This window comes from Echiichthys vipera (genome assembly GCF_963691815.1).
Source record: "Echiichthys vipera genome assembly, chromosome: 19".
Classification (NCBI taxonomy): Eukaryota; Metazoa; Chordata; class Actinopteri; order Perciformes; family Trachinidae; genus Echiichthys; species Echiichthys vipera.
In genome coordinates, this window is record NC_139844.1 from 2,716,210 (window position 1) to 2,738,260 (window position 22,051).

The window sequence follows — 22,051 nt, forward strand, 5'->3', positions numbered from 1 at the left end:
CGGTCGTTGCATCCTTAGCTTAGCGCCACCCAAGATGATTGTGATTGGTTTAAAGAATTAAAAGTAAGCCAGGGTATTTTTTTTACCTTATCCCAGACTGTCTGTGTGGGGGAGGCAGACAGTACCTCAGTACTGGAGTAGGGTGTAGCAAAGCGAGACTAGTCACACTGTGACCAAACACTCTTGGTCTGATTCATTTTATACTATTGTGGGGGTCCCCTTAGGCCGACGTGTTCACAGGGCTGCAGTTGGCACATATGATCCATGTGCTGTATGTAAATGTGTGCAAAAAGTGTGAAGTGGACACTCATTTACACTTTCGGCCCCTATGTTGAAGTGGAAAGTATCAAAAAAAGTATCTTACTGTACCAGTAAGATCCTCTCTACAGGAAACCTGAAACTGAGCACCCTTGCTTGCTTACACCCCACAAATCCAATCAACGTTACAATCCTTATTACTACTGAGCATGGAGGACACTAGCTAGTCCAAACAAGGCAGCTGGAATATTGAGTTTCTCCCCCTCTGTCTCAATATTGCTGCAGATAGGGCTCAAAGTGAGCCGCAGTGTTGGAATGTGGAAGATTCCCTCAGTTTTTTGCAGAGCCAGAGGGAGAATGACTAGTGTGGGCCTTTGTGTCTCCTCAGTCCAAGCATGATGGGTCGTGTCAGGTCTGGGCCTCCCCTTTCCCCAGCTGCCCTCCCGTCCGGTCTGATTATGTGTTAAATCCGCCGGTGTGTCAGAATGGATGTGGAAAGAATGCGTGTAGAAGGGAGCCGAGCGAGGCCGCGGAGACCAGGAGAGAGCAGCCTGGAGATAGCACCCCATTAGAGTGATAAAAAGAGGCAGAGGGAGGAGAGCAGCCGACAGGACCAACATGCCGGCCCTGCCACTGATGAATGCCAGGTGGAACGGGTCAAGCTTGATAAAGGAAACAGTTTATTTTCTTATTTAAAAAAAACCCTTTGCTTTCTGTAAAAGTGCTTGCCATGGCTGCTGCCGCTCTGATAGGGAAATGTCTTTATAAATATCAACTGTAAACACAGGCCTGGTACGATGGGGAGCCTGTCGCCTGTGGTTTACAAGAGTATGTTTCCTCCCAGTGTCTTTTCATTTTGGCTGTCAGTTTGTCTGACATCCAATGCTGAGCTGGCATCCATACATACATCTGAGCAGCACTGTGTATCCTTTGAAGAGTTCTGATTCATATATTTTTTCCATATTCTGATGCTGACCACGTAGAGCTTTAATACTGATACCAAAATGGTTCGTTTTTCTACACAAACAAAAAGCTGGTTGGTGAGCCTTTACTTTTGCACATTTTACCTACAAATCTAAAAAAGTGGTTCATGTAACAAAATAAATCAAATAGATGAAAGTCTGAATTACAGGGCTGTAGCTATACACTAATCTCACAATATGATACGATATGATGCACAATATTCAGCTCACGATACAATATCACGATATTCAGCCAACAGTACGGTTCGATTTGGTATGATTCGATACACTTACATCATTTTCTGAAAGATTTTAAAGGGACAGAGTGATTTTGGTGACATCTTGTGAGTGTTCCATTGACTGGGATTGAATTAATAAAACTGAAAGAATCAATTACACAATATATGGCTCTGACTGGAAAGCAGAGATAGTCACAAGTGACTTTTTGCAAGTCCAAGTCAAGTCTCAGGTCTCTGAGGGAAGCAGCAAGTCATAATCAAGTCTCTTATGGTTTTAATAAATAATAATATAGAGCTGAAGTGCAACTGTATTGTATAATTACACAAAGCCCCAACTAATGACACTTTATAATCTAGTGTAAATAGAAAAGGTCTGCTGCTGCCTTTACCTGAACTAATCACAGACACACCTGAAACTCCAGGTCCTGCTCTCATTGGAGGATTTGAAGACACTTGATAATAACCTAGAGGCAGACACATCTGGCTGTAGATATTCTGACTGATATATTCACGATTATGCTTGGTTTTCAAATATATTTGCTGTTTTCACTTGTTCTTTATTATATTTTTATTGTATTGGCTGCTCATTATGTTTGTCAGACCCGTTGTCAGTCGTGCTGCTGTCTGAAAAAAGAGATGTTTAATGTCAGTGAGCTCTTTCTGTGAAATAAATAAAAAAATCCTCCAGCCTCTCAAACGCAGTGTATTGGCTAAAGCTAATAACGCAGTAATATTAACATTAACATTATGTGGTCAACAATACACCTGTAAGGTAATCTTGCCTTTAGCTGACATTAATAATTAACGTGTATTTCTCCCGGTTTAATGGCAGCAGAGGGAGGCAGCACTGGCAAGAAAACACTCCTCAAATATATGTAATTTAATGAACGGCAATCTAAAAATGAATCTCTCACAAAGCTAACATTAGGAGCAAGCTAACGTTGATAGTTTATGCAGCTGAGCTTAACACAGACGTTGCATTCTGTGATTCTTTTGTTCCGGCTTTGAGTGACATTATTAAAGCCAAACAATATGACAAACGGTAATGTAACTGCAGCAGCAGACCGGGGTGAAGTTAGTTTGAAGTTGGATATTCGGATAGACTGGGACAGGAGTGGGTCAGTTTAATATCCAACTTAAAACTAACTTCGCCCCAGCAGCAGGTGACGTGCTCTCTGTGTCATCTGCCGAGTGTGGCCGCTCTCACATCTCTGTGTGAGAGAATTACTTTCTGCTCCTGATGTTAATGCTCCAAAAAGTACATGGAAAAAAGATTGTGCACAAGTCTCAAATCTGGAGTCCCCATCTCCGCTGGACAGACAGCTAGAAATGCTCTACAGCGACACTGGCGGCCTGCCGACCTAACAGCTCTTCCTGCAAAGCGAACGGGGAGGAAATGGGCAGCGAGCAGAGTAACAGGGGAATTGAATGGGACTTAATGTATCGATACTTGCGCCCAAAAAATCGATACTTTCTGTGGAAACAAAATATTGATTTATATCGCAGAATTAATAAAATCCTACAGCCCTACTGAATTACCAACCACCCTGAGCAGGCAAGTGCCCCGGGCCCCCAGAACTCCAGGGGACTCCAAAAGCTCCAGATACACTATGTGTTAACTAGCTTGTGCTCATTCGGGAATATGCACTGAAAAAGAACAGTGAAAGGGGCCATAAAGGGGGTCTTCGTTCTTGGATCCCATGTCAATATTTAGCTTTAAGACCTCCATTTATGTGTGTGAGTATACAGTGTGTTGTATAGTTCTAAGAAAATGTGTTTAAGCAACTATTCACCCATTAAATCTGGTATCAGGTAGTGATTTCTGGTGTACTAATACCAGGCACACTTGATCTGCCTATGCACAAATGTTAAATGTTAAAAAAAAGTCTAAAACTAATTCAACTTTTATTTTAATTGAGAAATTATGTTTAAGTAGACTGAATAATCTGGCAGGTTTTGGACTTTGGTGCCACAAGAAAAAGTTCATGTGCTATCTCTATAAAAAAAACAAAAGGCATTTTCTCCCTAAAACCAGTCTGATTGCTTCTATTACACTGCAATCCATTGTTAATACTGTCATGAACTTTCTCTTCAGCTATTTTAAAAATGCCCTGTGTCTAGCTGGATGTTCAGACAACCATGAAACGCTATTTAAAACCCCAACCCCTGTTTCATGTTTTTCAGTTTTACTTTCAGGGCATACGATCAGGACTATGGCAGCACGTTGTGACTCTAGAGAAGGATGTCAATAGCTCACACTGAGCTTATTTCTGATGCATTAATGTAGCCTGAAACCTATGTGTGTTGCTCTGATTAGATGTGCCTATTGTCTTTGCCGCAATAAATAGTAGGCCTCGGTGTGGATATTCATCAGGCTCTGTTTACGGAGTAAAGCCTGTGGTGTTTTCTCCCATAATGCTAGAGCCAGTACATCTTTCCTCTACTTAAAAAGCCAAAGGACAGCTCAATTGATCTCATCTCTCAGGTGATGTGTGGACTTTTGTAGCTGCAAAGGTTTTGAAAAAATCAAGTACACCTTGAAGGATGATATGAGTTATTTATTAAGCTTACTGCAGTGCTTGCTTGGTCTGATTCCACAGCCCAATGAACACACGTAGCCTACCCTTTCATCAAGTACCCTTTCATTAAGCCAAATGTATGACACTATTCATCATATAAAAGTGGATATTATCTTTTTTTTTATACAACTGAACTGTCTATATTTTAAAGCTGCAGTCGGCAAGTCTGGCAGATTAAATTGATTTAAATTTTGAACTCTCACGCCCCTCCCCCCTCTACCACCAAGCTACTCCGCTCTCTCCCATCAAGTGCTCGTCATTGCGTGTGCACCAGACTCCTGTGAACGCGCCTGTGTCTTCTCTCATCAATAAACAGCATGGAGTACACAGTACATGGAGGTAGGCTGGCTAACTTACTCATAGATAGCAACTGCTGATTTTATGTCGTTCTATCGGAGCAGAGTGTCGGCTTCAGTGAATATGATCAAACAAATGTTGCCGACTGGTACTTTAAGTTGGTTTGATCAGGAACCATACCATTACTAGGCCTACTACTTGGAGTGAAGCTTTCATTTAGCTATCTAACCATTTATCTGTTTAGCTAATTATTTGTTTTGTTTAGTCAGTAGGACAATTTTTTAGATAACTATCACTATTTTTAGCCAACTAATTCATCTGTTTATCAATAAATGTTACTTTGAGCTGACTGTATCTGTATCTGTTACCTTATCCAGTAAAGCTAATTATTAAAAATGTTTAGTCTACTTTTAGCAAACTTCTTAAACTATTATTACTTATTATTTGAAACAATTTCCCCCTGGGATTATTAAAGTATTTCTGATTCTGATTTCAACAATTTCAACTGCTTATTCATTACTGTCAGATAATCATTTGAACTATTATAGCTAGTTCTGGCGTTTTAGCTACTTTTATCTGTTTTTATTTCCACCACCCATCCATTTATAGATAGACTACCCGTCTCTGTGCTAGCTTGCTAACTAGCTTCCACACACTTTTAACTGCAACATGGCCTTCAGTTGTCACAGCCAAGACAGGCTATTCTTTAAATCAAATAAAAAATTATATTTTTTTAATTTAGTTGAGCTGCTCCACATCTTTCCAAGTACCCTTGTTTGGGAATCATTGATCTAAACTGTATTCAGAGTATTCTAATATTTTGCTTAAGAAAAATTGTGGTTTACACTTTTTCATTTTTCATAATTAAACATTGGTTTTAGTCCGATCACATGAGCAACAAAGAAAGCAGCAGGTGTTTGTCAAAATTTGTTTTCCTCTGAGCCCATTGCACTTCTCTAAGTTTTTTTTTTCTTTTTCAGTAAAGACAGAGATGCTCAGCAGCTGGGTTTTTGCCTGCAGACACGTTAATCTCTCACCTATGAGAGGCAAGGCGCCTGTTCAGCTCTGGGAAACAGTGGCAGATCACACAAAGGAAAGGAAAAGAACTGAGGCCGTGCTGGAAATCTCTTCATGGGGTAGAGAAAGAGTTTCAATGTCAAACCCCTTCCAAACAAGTTCATTTTCCAACACCAGTGCCACCTGAGGATTTTGTAAGAATAGTGAACCCAGGGTATGGCTACAACAAGGCCAAACAAGAAGTCCAATTAAAAGGACATGAGTTAAACGGTTAAAGCATCTGCTTTTATATTGTCCCTTCACCGACACATACTGGCTCTGTCTGGCTGCTGCTGCTACACTCCACACATACAACCAAGCCATTCATCTGAGGTACCTGTGCTTAGCAGAAGATAAGTAGCTTTTCATGAGAAACAAAGAGAAGATTAGCATTCCCTTACACTGTGTTGGAGGGCATGCAGCTTTGTCCCCTGAGCAGAGAAAACTAAAGGAAGGAAGTTCCACTGAAATTTAAGCTAATCGTCTTGCTATAAGTAATGCTACAGCCACACCACAAAGTTTAACCTTAAAGTGGGAGAATTTGGAATTAACCTGCAAACAAATGAACACCAAAGTGTTGAACTGATAAATCAGGTCAAAGTCAAAAATACCGTCAAAATCTATCTAATCTATATTTTAGGGCTGCCCCCTCTTTGTCTATTAGTCGACTAATTGGTCATTTTGATACCATTTCTTTTGTTGATGAGTAATTTTTTTATGATGAATGACTAATTTCCAAGAAACATATAGTAGAGCTTTCGCCTGCAGTTTTACAGCTTTGGCGATTAGATCAAATCGATGAATCAACAAAATCATGTTAAATTGTCAGCTGACTAAGAATTTCTTTAATCGGGGGCAGTCATACTAAATTTATATTAAGTGATAGAATTCATTTAGATTTGTTTAATTATTCTCAGTGACATTAACTATCTTCGGTTATAAAGTCATAATGTTCTCACTTTTGAGGTCTTTCTGTCTCCACCGCAATGCAGTGGAGGTGAAATAGTCCCTATAAAACAGCTTTATAATATTTTGTGAGGATTATCCAGAATAACAAGGACAGTGTTTCTGAAAAGAGCTGTTGCTCTTGATTTTATTTTTTAATATGACTTTGAACATTACTTATTTATTCCCAACCTTTATTTAACAAGGAGAAACCCATTGAGATTAAGAAAGTCTTTTTTGAGGGAGACCAAGACAGGCAGCAGCAGAGTTATAACACAGGACAAAATCTTTAGAATAAAAAAAAAGCAAAGCAATTTACAATACACAGCAAAGGAGTCATTTTTGTTACCTTGACATGTTAAGTCTGTCTGGATTTTTTTCATTTTTGATTTAAAATAACTTAAAGAAATGAATGCACTAAGTTTATAGTCATTCTGCAGCAAATTCCATGTTGAGGGTGCTACGTAAAAAAAACACGTTTTCCCTGTTCTGTGCGGACATTACACATGACATACATTCAGCTCCTTTTTATTGGTCTGAGACAGAAATCTCATCAACAGACACTTTTTTTGGTTATTGGGGTGAACAGACCCAATAAAGACTCAAGTTGGTTTTGGTGATTTCTTGACAGAATAATGTCAATCTTATTTCCACCTTCAGTTTGAGGGTAAACGACTAACAAACAAAGGAATCTAGGTTTGAGGTTTTAAGGGAAAGGAGGAAGTAAAATGATATCACAAAAGACAACTGCTTCAGCTGCATCAGAGTAGCTGCTGACAGCAATTCGAATTGCAAACAACAAACTTGAACAGCTGTTTTTCTCCTTGAGCTCTCCTACTGATTTACTGCATGGATTTGGAATGGATGGAAAATGAAGGGCATTTTAAGATTAAACCCCTTGAATTTACAGCCTCACTCAGCCTGAGCAGGAGCTGTCTGGAGTCTGTGCACAGTTCTCCTGAGAGGTCTCAACTTCTTTAATCAGAGTGAGCTTCTTGAAATGGATTCTAAGGGCCTACTCACACTGTCCTTCTGGCCGGGGCCAAAACCGTTTTTTCAGCTAAAGTCTAGTACCTTTAAGCAGTGTGAGTGCACCCGCTCCGCGCACAACTGCGGCCAGTCCACAGCCCGCTTGAAAGAGGTGGGCTTTAGCGGAGCCGTTTGCACATGTACGTGCACGAGCGCGCGTACGTGCACGAGCGCGCGCACGTGTGCGAGCACGAGCACGAGCACGAGCCCTACAGCAGTAGCGTTATGTCCGCCTGTTCGGACATGTAAATAGAAGGACGGACCATGCGCGGATATTTAACAACAACAACAATGGCGGTGAAAGGTTCATGTTGGTGTGATGCGGAGGTGGAGTGTTTACTGCAGATTTGGTCGGATGAAAATATTCAAAAACAGTCGACAAGACGCACAAAAACTCCAAGGTCTGTGGAAAGATTTGTAAACAAAGCCACACACACGCGATCAATGCGTGTGACGTGTTACGGCGTGATGGCGTATGGACAGCAAGAAGCATTGGCCGGCCCTGGCAGTGTGAGTACAAACGGGGCTGGGGCGCGGGGGGGGGGGGAGTTATAACACAGGACAAAATCTTTAGAATAAAAAAAAAGCAAAGCAATTTACAATACACAGCAAAGGAGTCATTTTTGTTACCTTGACATGTTAAGTCTGTCTGGATTTTTTTCATTTTTGATTTAAAATAACTTAAAGAAATGAATGCACTAAGTTTATAGTCATTCTGCAGCAAATTCCATGTTGAGGGTGCTACGTAAAAAAAACACGTTTTCCCTGTTCTGTGCGACATTACACATGACATACATTCAGCTCCTTTTTATTGGTCTGAGACAGAAATCTCATCAACAGACACTTTTTTTGGTTATTGGGGTGAACAGACCCAATAAAGACTCAAGTTGGTTGAGGGAGGGGGGACAAGTACCCTAAAGTCCGGGTCGCGGTCCGGAAGGACAGTGTGAGTACGCTCTAAGTGACATGGAAAATGTCCCTTCCTAATCGTCTTTAGTTTAGTTAATTTAACTCACATGGAAACAGGAGAGGGCCCTTAAGGCCAGCCAGGCGGCTACCTTTAAATGGATGAGGTGGTCAGCTCTAAAAGAGAGTCGTGCTAAAAGACACCGCAGAAGAGGGGAGCACTCTGCATTCAGGGAATGAAAGCACAGGGTCCAAAGGTCTGGCCGATTCAAAGCCCCCTGCAGCCCAAGCCAAATCAGCACTGAAAATGTCCCGAGTCAGCAACTGAGCATTATCTCTGAATTGGGCCAATGATGACCAACCTTACTGAACCAGCCCCGCCCATTCTAATCCACCACCACCCACCCCCCTCTGTTCCCAGAGCTGTGACAGAAATGAATGGAACAATGTCACACTAGCTGCTTGTCACCACTGTGGCCAAGTCCCCGTGGCCCCCTGACACATAGAGAGCGTGATCACACTGTCCTCCCGGACCACGACCCGGACTTTAGGGTACTTGTCCCCCCTCCCTCTCCCCCCCGCGCCCCAGCCCCGTTTGTACTCACACTGCCAGGGCCTCGGCCAATGCTTCTTGCTGTCCATACGCCATCACGCCGTAACACGTCACACGCATTGATCGCGTGTGTGTGGCTTTGTTTACAAATCTTTCCATAGACCTAGGAGTTTTTGTGCGTCTTGTCGACTGTTTTTGAATATTTTCATCCGACCAAATCTGCAGTAAACACTCCACCTCCGCACCACACCAACATGAACCTTTCACCGCCATTGTTGTTGTTGTTAAATGTCCGCGCATGGTCCGTCCTTCTATTTACATGTCCGAACAGGCGGACATAACGCTACTGCCGTAGGGCTCGTGCTCGTGCTCGTACACGTGCGCACGCTCGTGCTCGTACATGTGCAAACAGCTCCGCTAAAGCCCACCTATTTCAAGCGGGCCGTGGAGGGCCAGCTGGCCGCAGTTTAGCGCGGAGCGGGTGCGCTCACACTACTTAAAGGTACTAGACTTTAGCTGAAAAACCGGTTTTGGCCGCGGCCAAAAGGATAGTGTGATCACGCTCAGAGACACCGCCCTCAGCCTCACATACCCACAAGATCTGCACTACTCTTAAAGGCTCAGGTCATCCAAATGTAAAAAGAGAAAAAGCTTTTTTTATTTACCTTATATCCAGCTACTCAGATTAGGGATGGGATACTCAGTTTTATTGTGTATGATGATAAAAAGAAACTGACTCTACAGGTCATGTGACCGCAGTTTTTTTCTCTAACTGTAAAATTAATTTGATCACAGCTCATAAGTTAAAAATCAAGTAGAATTGATTTTAATTTACATATAACTCCATCTTCTTATCTTCTTATTAGCCTATTAAAAGAAATAGAAGGTGAAATTTACAGTGCATGTATTTATCAACCACAACAACAAATATATGTTTGGTCATTGAATGAACATTTTTTATGACAGAGTACACTGTGACTTTTTTAATGGCATTTGAATAAGTGGGACGGTATGATTTATGATTCCCTTATTTGAGATTTTTTGTTTTTTTCACTAAAAAAGAAAGATGTGTGTCTTATCCGTGATACAATAAAAGTACATGTTTCTTAACAAAATATAAGGTAAAATGACCCCAGTGTGTTTTATTTCCATTTTAAAGTTTTAAATATACTTTGAATTGGTAATTATAGGAAAGTTATTTGGATAATATTGCAAGTATTTTTGGTCAGAATACTGTAATTGTGACGTGAAATAGTCCAGAAACTGACTGGTAGGTGATTGCATTATCAAAATAATAATCAGATTTGCCATAAAGCTGTTTATTATCTCTCTCTCACTCTGGTTATGCAAAAATTGGGTAGCTCATTTTTTGCCAAGCTCTTGATTTGAACTCAAAAATTACTCTGCGACAGAGCCATCCTCAGCACATTTTAAGTTTCGCTTCCTCTGCTCTGGATGTAGGTGGGAAAAAAAGTGTTGTAAAAAAAGTTATGTAATAAGTTATTGATTCTCGTCTTAAAGGAAGATTGCAGTACAGAACCAGTGGTCTGAAGCCTCCCAGAGGAGCAGATCCACTGACAACGGTTGCCTCTTAAGGTGTCCAGACCCTGTGCCTAGTCACATATCACTTTCACCCTCATGCCACAGGGATACAACACACACCACCAAATACTTTGTCTATCAAAATGGAGTTTGCCTGTCTGATCACATCCCTCTCGAGCAGTCAGCGGGCCAGCAATTACAAAAAAAGACATCTGTGCCACAGTTTGGAACGCTAAAAAGGGCAAAAGCTTAGAATTGCAAGAGGTATGTAAGGGAGGATCGATGGAGATGTCTAAACCTGTTAGTGCAAGTGTAGATGAGGGCCGATGCACCATGGGGAGGGCTCTTTTGTCATGCAGGGAGAGGGGGCTGGAGAGGTGACTCTTCTGGCGATCAGGGGTCAACTGCTGCGATCATCCATCTTCTGTCTTGACAGTGTCCTGTCAGCCGAGCGCTCATGTTACTAAACACAACAGGCAGGGCTCCATTGTGGCGCTGCGCTGGTCTGCAGCCATGTGTAAATGAAGTTAATATTCACAGACCTTATGCATAGCAACATGCGGACCCCTGTGTCACCTTGGAAATAACGCTATCTGACACAAAGTCACAGGGGTCCCCCTGTTTTGAGGGTTAACGAAGTGTCTTTCCAGTATAGCTGGCCATGTGCCTTTGTTTGTGTGAGAATGAAAACTGTTTGCTTGGATTCTGTCTATTCATGCGACGCAGTGTAGGGCCTCAAATCTGGAATGGCAGGTCAGATTCCAAGACCTGGATACTAGTTAGTCATCACTCCCTGTTTTTTTCATGTGGACTTGAAAGAGCATTAAACAGTGGTTGTCACAGTTTGCTTCTAAAATCAGACCCTTTCTGTCAGAGGAATAACTATGTGAAACCAGAACGCACACACTCCTTGAATATGTACAAAGTACCCAGAAATATCAGTATCTCTGATTTGCATCAATCTGCTCAGAAATCAGAAGCTCCTTACATAAGAACTTGCAACAAATCAGCAGATGTAGACTTTTGTCTTTGAATTAGGAGTTGTTCCGATACCAATATTACATCCATACAGGGTACAGCTGTTATGTGTTAATTATAATATACAAGATATACATATACATACATTTATATATTGAAATTAGAATCAGTATCAAGGAAGTAATATTTATCAAAACATCTCTATGCACAAAGGTTATGTCTACATGGTCTATATTCTTGAATCACACCACTTTCAATTCATATACAGATGATCGCCCTGTGTTGAAAACCTATAGCAAACAATTCCAAATTACGTAAACTTTTTATTTTTCATAAGAACTGACCTTGAACAGGTTTAGTACCCCTGACATGCCAACTGGTGTTGTTTTTGACAGCGTAGACTCAATAAGTCTGTATAAAATAATAATAATAAAATCATATTCCTGGTTAGTAACAATGCAATGAGCCTTCTTTGACTTATTTTTAAGCCCTCAATGGTTCAGCTCCTTCACACCTTTCTAGTATTGTATCAGAGTTTTAAATTCTGGTACTGTGACAAACTCCGCTCAATGTACCAAAAATGACTTTCTGCTGTTTTGCACGGACAGTTTGGAAAAAACTCCCACCCAAATCAGACTAACGACTTCTGTTGATGGTTTAAGAAACAGCTCATATTTTTATGATACCATTTTGAATGAATCCCACTAAATCACTGTTATTATCTGATATGTGTCACTTGTTTTATGGCTTTTTATAGTTAGAATATGTTTTATCACTGTCAACAAATGTTTTATCACAACTATTGTCCTTTCTTAATTTTTTTTAGGGATTTTATTATTGTATTGTTTACACTGTCTGCGTTTTTTAATGCCTTTGTTATTGATTTGTTTCTTGTGTAAAGCACTTTGACCTGTATGAAAGGTGCTATATAAATTAAGTTTATTACGATATCAGTATTCCCATGAGATTTTTTTTTTCTCCGATGCTCCTAATATTGTTTTCTTGACAAAGTTTGTGTGCCTACAGAAGTTGAGTGGACTGAGCTTTCCTCTCAGCTGCTTGATATTCATGTATGCATGACACAGGAGCTGTAGCTTATCAGCAGAGGAGAGAGACAAACCCATTAGCAGTGACCAGCAGCCTCGTGTCCTTTAATCTCAGCTCTCAGTGCATAGATGTGTTTTAGATCCATCTTTACCTCACTGTGATATCTATAAACCTGGGAACCGGTGTGAAATTCTAAGTCATGACAGGCCTTTTGTTTCCTTGCCTCTGTTTTAGCAGATGACTTGGTGCACTTCATATAAATGTAACTTTGAGACAAATATTTACCAAGCCAAACGACTCTCCGAATGAGCCTCCCGGTGGAAGATTTTTCCGCATGTAAAATGAGCCATTTGTATTTCGTTAGACATGTTGACAGGGAAGCCGGATCCCACTGAAAGCACCGCTAGCACCAGCTCAAGCAAGTGTATCCCAGCAAACTACTTCTTGGTGCATTCACTTCTCATTTGAAAGTGTATATTTAAAAGGGGTCACTAGATGAGGAAATAAAATAAATACATTTATAAATCCCAGACTTTAACTATTTAGCCTTCTCTGAAAAAGAAACTGCAGTTTAGTTTCTGCTAATGAAAAGGGATGAGATCCGAGTGAAAGAAGTGCAGTGATATCTTCTAGTCATGAAGACGAGTCTACACGTGTTTTCAGTAAAGCAACTTCAGCTCAAATGTACCACCCTTTTCATTGGCCTATGTATGTCGTTCCAACAACCATTGTTCTCTCTCTGCTGCAGAAACTTGATATAAAATCACAATTTATTTGTTTTTTTCCACTCCATACAGCATATAGAGCACAGAGAACTTATCTGGGGCGGTGTAGGAAATTAAGGGAGCGTACCTATGTTCCCCGGGTCCTATGTTCCCTGTAAGAAAAAAGGGGTCCTATGTTCCCCAGTCTATTATTTTTTCCACAGCCTTGTGCGACCTTGGAACATAGGGATGACCCCGAAATCAAGGCTAATAAGGTAAAGACAGTTGAAGCTACTTTGAGGACATTTAGTTTAGTAAAAAGTGAGATTATCTTGATCATGAAAACAAACTCTTGAAATTTACTGACAGGACACTTTTTTAAAGACTCACACTTATCTTGGACTACTGTCTTGTTGGACTGCTAATAAGAACTGGTCAATTTGTTTCTGGCTGTTAATTCAGGAGCAGTTATAGAGAATGTTGCCTAAATCCTCTGCATCAGTTTGGTTGACTGATTAGAAGATCAATCTTCCCTAACTCCCTAATCACTATATTAGCATTGGACATATGCTATTGCCTTTTACGGTCTTGAATAGGACCCCTCTGCCTTTGGAGTCAGTCTTGGCTCAGACTGGACCTGGTCATGATATACAAGCCATAAAATTACTATTAGTTGGAACCCAAATAATCCTGGCCCTCCAGCTAAAACATATTTAGAGCTGAAAACAATTATTTAAACAACTGATTATATTTTCTTAGCAGGAATGGAAAAACTATACCATAACATCTACTTTTTCTGATGAATTTGAGTTATTATGTGCTTGTTACCATCGATTTAGATGGCTTAATCGTGTATCGTGATATCTCGATATATAATCATAAGATTCCATTGAAATATGATACATTATCATATTGAATTATCGCCCAGTCCAAATTTATCAACACAATAGTTGATATATTAATCAATCATAAAATTGATAAAAAAACTTGGTAAAATTGGTAAAAAACAAAATCAATAAACAGTCAGTGTTATCCCTGCAATCATTCTTTTTCTAAGTGATTAGTCTGTGAAATGATACCCATCACCAGAACCATATTCCTCTGACGATGGTTTAAAAAGCAGCAAATCTTCACATTTCAGAGAATGGAACCAGATCATTTGCCAGCTGTATTGGTGGCAATATCCTGAGCAGAGAATAGCACATCTGTGTATCGGACTGCTACCTGCCAGGCCAACACAAAAAGGAGGAAAAGCCCTGGGCTGTGGAAGAATGCTAGCATTCACAAAAAGCACACACTGGCAGTGACAGGAGAAGCTCCCATCTATCACCAATTTATTTAAATCATGAGTGATTTGGGTCCATTTGGGTCTCTTGTGGATTCGGCGCACACCTGTCATTTACATAATCAAGCTCTGGAGCAGTTGTCAAAGACAGCCATTTGGTGTATTAAATTCACACATTATCAATCAGGGGGACATCAAGATGTATGAGGACCTCCTGACTCTTGGCTTCCTGGCTTCATTTGAAATGCTAAATAAAGCCTTTTCTGCAGGCCTGGAGCTGGGCCTGGCTGCCCCCGGCCGCATGGTGGCCTCCATACATGTTAGCTGTCGTGGTCAAACCCCAACTGCCCAGCCCCTTTCCCTTGGGGGCTCAATCATCAATCAGTCTCCAACTAACTTCTGTCCAACCACCTGACAGTCAAGACGGATGGTGCCAGCGTCTACAGGATGCTGTATCCTCTCAATAATTATCTTGTTAGCATGCACCGATAGCAGTCAGATAGAGCCAGTTTTATCTGTTTTCCACCAGATAGAGGCCTCTCACTTCTTGGGTCGAGGGTCAACAGTTAATCATTTCCCAGCCACTGGTTACTTAGTACCAAAATGATGTGATGTGTCAAAATCGGACAACATACATTACCGGGATTAAGCGGAACAAAGACGTCAATGTCCTCCCACAAGGGCCCTCTCTCTGTCCAAACGACTCTGTGGCTCCATTGCAACCAGTAGCCAGCGCTGAACAAGCCCAGCGGATGAATGGGTGCTATTTTCACAACACGCACTTCTTTTGCAAAATGGAGCGCGCGCAGGCTGCGGCGACACTTCAACTGGCCTTTTTCAACACCCATTACACTGAGAGCAGTGAACGCAGCAGGCGGAGAAGAAGAGTGACATTTACTGCCAAAGATTGACACACAAAGAGTTAAAGAGAGACACAGAGGGAGGGGGGTGTAGTGAAAGACAAGGGGTCCCTCTTCTCTGACGGTGATGAATGAGTGGATCACAGCACGTTTGGGAGGAGGCCTTTGCAGCCACAGAGGGGGCTCCTCAAATGACATGACTGACAGCTCAACTTCACTCCACCTGCACCCACCCTCCGTCTGAATATTTTACTCGGCGGCCATGTTGTCATCATAGCACACTGCATATGCTCCATTAAGCCAGTTAAGGGTTGTCGTAAAGCATCAGCAGTGCCGGTCACATTTTTGAAACCTGCTGCCCATCTCACCTTTCCAATGTTGAATTGCAATTTCAATGCAGTTTCATGTGCACATGTAGGGAGATCCAATTTTACAGAAAATATGTTGGAACAGTGACATTTTTCACTTTTTTTGTGGCTAGTCAAAATATTCTCTGAAGACCTCAGGCTGCTCCTAAGTTCCTGCCAAATAGTCTCACAGCATCTAAACCCTGCTTTCCAATGATGGTAAGGCCTTTTGTAAAACATGAACAAATACACAGTGAATGAATGTTACGACGCTTTCTTTTATCGTGTAGTTTGACAGTAATAACGTAAAAAAAAACATATTTAAGCTGCTTTAAAGTAAATCTTTTTTTCAGGGCTAAATTGCGTGGTAGATGGGTGAATTGATTTGCCTACTCACTGATACTGATACCAGTATTTTAGTCCGAATCGGAGGCCGTTCTGAACACCAAGAATGCTTTTGAGGACAGACTGTTCAAAAGTGTGCACTGTTTTTGTACAATTAATCTCCCTGCTCTGTGACAGGGGGCTACTCTCTCCATCCTCCAGTGTGCCCATTCAAAACACTTACACAACGTTCCACACTCCATATGAACTAGTTCAAAGTAGTAATAAAATATCCATAAATCATACTACTTTTTCATGTGATAAATAATCAATATATTGATGCCAAATATCAATATTTTAACAGAGTAATGTTGTTGTTTTTTCATTAATTATTATTCTTTTTTTATTTATGTTAAAGTAATTTACACAGATAAAAACATGTTAGTGAGGCATAGCTGCATCCTTGAATTAAACATTTTGACCTCACAACTGTTTTGCTTTCTGGCAGTTTGGTCTTTTACCAGTTTAAGACTGTTTTACATCAGAGTGATACATGATGACATGGACAGGCTGCAGTCTGTGTGTGTGTGTGTGTGTGTGTGTGTGTGTGTGTGTTTATTCCTCTTCAGTTACACTTACCTTCTTATGATGTATGGTAGATGATTGTCTTGCAATGCAGGGCTGCAACTAAGGATTATTTTTACTGTTCATTTATCTGTCATTATTTTTTTTGCAATTAATAGATTAGTTGTTTGGTGTAAAAAGTGTGATATAATGGTGAAAAACATGGATCAGTATTTCTAAAAGTCCAAGATGACGTCCTCAAATGTCTTGTTTTATCCGAAATTCAAAGATATTCAGTTTACTGTCATAGAGGAGGAGAGAAACCCAAAAATATTCATATTTAAGAAGCTTTTTTCCTTAAAAAAACATCTCAAAATGCTGAAAAATGTAACAATCAATTAATTGTTGCAGCTCTACTTGCAATGAATGGCAGTATTGTGATACCATCGTCATCACAAGCAGTGTATCATGATAGTGTTGCATTGTGAGTGAAGTACACTAAAGCCTTTATACTAAAAATGCCGCATCATCTGAAGCACCACTATGAAGATGTACTTTTACACCACAAAGACAGGCTAGTCCCAGGTCCAAATGCCAGGACTTCATATTTTGAACGGTCACAGCCACTTGGACTTACTGCTCTACTATTCAGCTGATAGAAATACTTTCAACAGCTTTTAGATTGTGCTCAGGGAAACTACTGAATGGACAATTTAACGTCGCTGGAGCTGCAGGAAGAAGTGCTGATGGTGCACCGTGATTCTCATTTTATTTAGATTAACTACCCCTTAATACAAAGGCTTCTCATGCCTCAGTGGAGATAAAGCTCATAAAGGTTCAGTGTCAAGACTGGAATTTGATCCACGTACACATTAAAAAGCCGTTAAACAACCTGAGAGCAGACTCATGGTACTGCTGTCTATATCAAGGTATTTGTTTAAGTTGACATGAGAACAGATTAATTAATAGAGAGAAGCAACAGCCCTCTGTTCTGTGGGCTTTGCATCAACACATAATAAAGAAAAAGGTCGCTAAAATAACATGTCAAGACAGCAGCAACGCTCTCCCTGTGGAAATAAACCGCAGGCTTTCTTTCCACCAAAGGGCACAACTGGATCTCACGTATATGCATATTAAAACAAGAACAACAAAAAGGAGCTCCACGGGGTTGATTCAGCGACCGCCTGCTAACATTAGAGATGTAACACAACTTGAGGCGGGCAGTGTTGCTCTAAATTACATGGCCTAATATATTTCATTAACACACCTCCCTCAGTGGGGTCCCTAATGGATGACAGCGTGGCATAAAAGCTTGTCTGCCAGGGACACTAATTTGTTCTTAGAAACATTCCATTCAATTATTACTGGCTGCTGCTCCTCATAAGCTGCTTACATTGAGGTTGCCCTAAAAAAAAAAGAAAAAAAGGCTGACAAGGCAGGCCACTTAAGTTGTGTGACCTAAGTCACCCCCTTTTAATCCATAGTGATTTTTATTTTTCAAGTCAGGTGCCCACTGAAAATAATCCCCTGAGCATTAAGAGTGACAGAAAGTATGTTATTGTTAATCGTAGCGGCACCGGCACAAGGTGAAACGGAGCCGCAGTGAGGCTGGATCTGCCCTTCCTGTTAGGCTCCTTCATAAATATCCTGAGGCCTAAATGCCACAGGATGACAGCTATTTGTTTCCCCTCTCTGTCGGGGTCATTCGGCCGCTGTAGAAGGATACTGAAAGACCGGCTGGACGTCCTCTGGACTTGTGTATTCTGCTTGTGGTTGTCTTGGCTCGTTGCCAGTAAGAAACAGAAGTATTGGAGCTGAGGAGCTAAACTCCAGTTATTATTTAATCCCAGTGTCAACAGAATTGTGGCTGTAAAGAGCCTCGTAATCAATTAACATGGATTCCAATTATTACCGAGCATGTTTGGCCTCATCCATCTTTACTGCTGACAAATCAGCCGCTTCAATCCTCTTTGCCAACACAACTATCCAACCAGCGACACCTAAATCATTTACCTGCTTTGCATAATGAAATCACAAACACTCCCCAGTTTTTTTTTTTTTTTTTTGGCACACCTTTTGTTGTGTGATGCCTCTGACTGATTTCTAACAGTTCATTTAAGAAGAAACAACCTTGTGAATGCTAAAAAATATATATATGTTTCACAGCAATAAAAAGGTACTCACGTTCACATGCGTCTCCTTTCTGATGAAATCCAGCTTTGCATATACATTTCCCAATGGGCACGAGCCATTCCCCTTCGGCACTGCAGTGCATCTTGGGAGAGTTGTCGGCCTCCTCCTCTGCGTCGCTCACACACACACCCTCAACCTCCACCAGCGAGGAGAACTCTGATCCCGTCACGGTGTCTGGGAAGGTGGCCAGGTTCTCGATAATAGACCAACACTTCTTGTAATAAACTTTGACAGAGACCAGGGCGATGCACGCCCCGACGTCCTGGAAGGCCAGGTAGAAGCCCCGCCTGGACAGGGGGCCAATTATGCGCACTTCTGTGTTCAGCTTCATCTTCCTCTCGCCAAGGTCGCCCTGGGTGAAGCTTTCATCTGCGGCGATCGTGTCGATTTTCACATACTGGTTCTCCCGCAAGCTCCTGCCCACCTCTGAATCAGTTTCCTGGTAATACAAGTTGAACGTCTCCTTGCAAGTGCCCACCACACCGGGTAGGCTGTTACAATCCCTCAAGGTGAACTTCAGTTCCACAAAAATTCTCTGGGCATTGCCCTTCTCTATCCAGTTAGTCCGAAGCCAGTTATTCTGATTGGGCTCCATGACTTGGCAAACCTGGTATGTGCGAATGGGTGTGTAGTTCTCATCTAGGCCGCTGATCTCTTCCCACTGAAACAGAAATATTCATCCATTAGAGAACATCACCTTGTTGAATGTAGACATGAAAGCCATCAAACTGAGGTAAACATCGAGTGACTGTCAAACTGGAGCGAAAACTCTATAGTGAATATGACAAAGGTAAGAGAAAAATAGCCACTTTTAGACTTTACTGTATACAATAAAGCGTGTTGAATGGAGGGAGATCAGCAGTTACATTTTTAACGCCCAAACACTTCTCTAAAGACTGATTGTGCTCAATTTATCTGCTCCTGTTCATATTATTACTTTGAAAACTTTCTCTTAGCCTGCTCTTAATCAGAAGAGCAAGGACTCTGTGCTCTGAATGTTAAAAAGCCTGAGCAGAAACAGCCTATGGCATTCTTTATCTTTGATTCTAGGACTTATGTCTGCATGGAAACACGGGCTACTGATCCTTATGTATGTTTCATTCCTGCTCTAAATATTATTATTCCTATCACACATGTGGGGCATCAGAGAAAGCTGCAAATACATAGATATGGAGCACAACCGTGTGATGTAGAAATTGTGCCGACTTACTCCGTTGGGAGGATAGGAGATCCACTCCAGTTCTGTCTGCTGTGCCTTGGAGTCCAGCAGAATCACTAGTGACAGGAAACCGAGAGGCAGGTGGTTAAATCTCCCCGGGGCACCGGGGCTGGGTATTACTGATAGGTCACACATCGATATCTATAGGCAAGGGCATACAGCCGTGACCTATTTCAGCAGCAGCAGCTAAAACATTCAATAAGAATATATACACTGCAGCAGACAGGTCCTCTGTCTGCGCGGAACTTTCAGAGAGATACATGGAGACATTTGACTTAAGGAGAAATAAAGAAACAGATTAAAATGTCTTTACGCATAAGATTTATAGCTAGATGGATAGATAAATAAATATACTGTACTGATCCCAAACTGTGAAATTGCAGTGTAGCAACAGCATTACACACCGTAACAACACACAGACTCGTCAAAACAGCAATATAAAATGATACATACAAATGTATAAATGAGCGGTCTGATTGTGGTGCAGAGTAAACATATAATAATATAAGCGCATTTTTCTATTGGATGTGCTTTATTTGACGCATCCGTTCATTAAAACTCACTGTTGGAGTGGAAGTTGTTGCGCAGCAGCAGCTGCTTCCGTCCTGCGTTTAAACTGAAGACTATTTTCAGCTCCAAACGGCCCTGACACTACAGTGAAAGCATCGCAAGGGTTCCCAGTTTTAATCCATGGAGAAGATGTTTCAGATCAGCCTGTTTGCTTTTCTGGAAGCGCACGAGAGCACAAAGCGGCACCACGTACGGCGGGTTTCAGAAAAAAAAAGTTGTTTTAATTTTGTTTTATATTACGCTGACAGCTCCATCGCGAGCGGGGCAGCAGCCAGGACGCACCGCCCTAAAAAAAGAGAATGTTCTGCTTATATTTGACGTGACACCGTGTGATATGGAGGTGAGGGACCCGCACATTAGCGCCGAGGATTTCCCATTCAGATCTGCTTTTACATTCACGGCTCGCTCCGCTATTACACTGTAGTTTAACCGGGGAGAAAATTAATACCTGTCCCGTGATTTTCAGTTTTTTTTACGCATGACATAATTTCGATAATTTAAACAGAATGCGATTAATTAAAAGTACGAATTTTTCATCCACTTGCAGATATTTAAATCCGCTCTGAGTTTTGTGTTTTCGAGCTTTAACTGACCGATTAGAGCGTCTGAGGCAGATCACGGCTCCGCATCGATCTGCCGTATTTTCCTGTAAGAAACTGTTGGAGCTGAGGCCACTTTGGAGGAAATAACCCTGCGAAACTGGCCCCATCGATCCGCTGATATCACCTACTCAATCATGATGGATTGTTAATCCAAAACGAGTGAGTCCAGTTATGCCCATAACTCACTGCCGCTGGAGCGAAAATAAAAACAAGAGCTCCTGCGTCTGTTCCGTGTTGTTACGGTGTTTAAACTGCCGTGCGTAAAACAACGAGCGGTCGCTCTCAAACAGCCTGGGAGCAGACAGCGCTGCCGTGCCCGCACATTGGATTCATCTGCAGACACGCAAACACCCCTGCTGTCGAGTCATTAACACGGCGTGGGATTAAAGAGAAAACAAAGGAAAATAAGGAGTAAATGTGTGCTGAATTTGGACACGTCTCCGTTGTTTCTGGAGGATGTTTTCCAAACGCGATAGGATGGAACAGAGTCCGAACTTTCAGAACTTACCTTCCTTCGCATTCTGTGCTTCTCCGCTGTCTACACAGCAGCATAAATGAAGGAAAAATGTAATCCACAGACACGGGATGGACCTGGAGAGCATGGTGCAGCCGCGGATTTTCAATCTAGACCGTAACTCGCTTTGCCACCGTCTCGCGTGCTTCCCATTGACGACACTAAAGCGGCTCTATGTACAACAGTCCCCCGGCCCCCTCTCAAATAGCGTCTGCTGCCGCTGGGAGGAGACTGTGGCTCAGCTGCTGTCAGTCAGGGAGACAGGCGGAGTGATTGTCCAATCGCTGCGCGTAGAATGAAACGTCATCAAAACTGAGGGCCAATAGGCGCGTGGAGGTGTTCGGGGGGACTGCGAAGCTGAGGATATGTTATCACAACTTGATTCAGATATTTTTGTTTTTTTCCTGGAAAAGGGCAAAGGACATGGGTACAGATCCCGGGGCATGAAAACATGAATTGGAACATATAATATTTGACA

The 22,051-nt window shown here is 41.6% G+C and overlaps 1 protein-coding gene across 1 annotated transcript in view; it reads right to left on the reverse strand.

The window, feature by feature from the left end:
- epha7 (eph receptor A7) overlaps positions 1-21,710 on the reverse strand; it is a 122,123-nt gene extending 100,413 nt beyond the window's left edge. The window contains exons 1-3 of the mRNA XM_083934059.1: positions 21,568-21,710; positions 19,879-19,943; positions 18,660-19,329 (exon numbers count right to left, since the gene is read on the reverse strand). Of these exons, the coding sequence (XP_083790185.1) occupies positions 18,660-19,329; positions 19,879-19,943; positions 21,568-21,661 (829 nt within the window). The 5' untranslated portion in view covers positions 21,662-21,710. The remainder of the gene's footprint in view (positions 1-18,659; positions 19,330-19,878; positions 19,944-21,567) is intronic.
- Between the last annotated feature and the right edge of the window lie 341 nt (positions 21,711-22,051).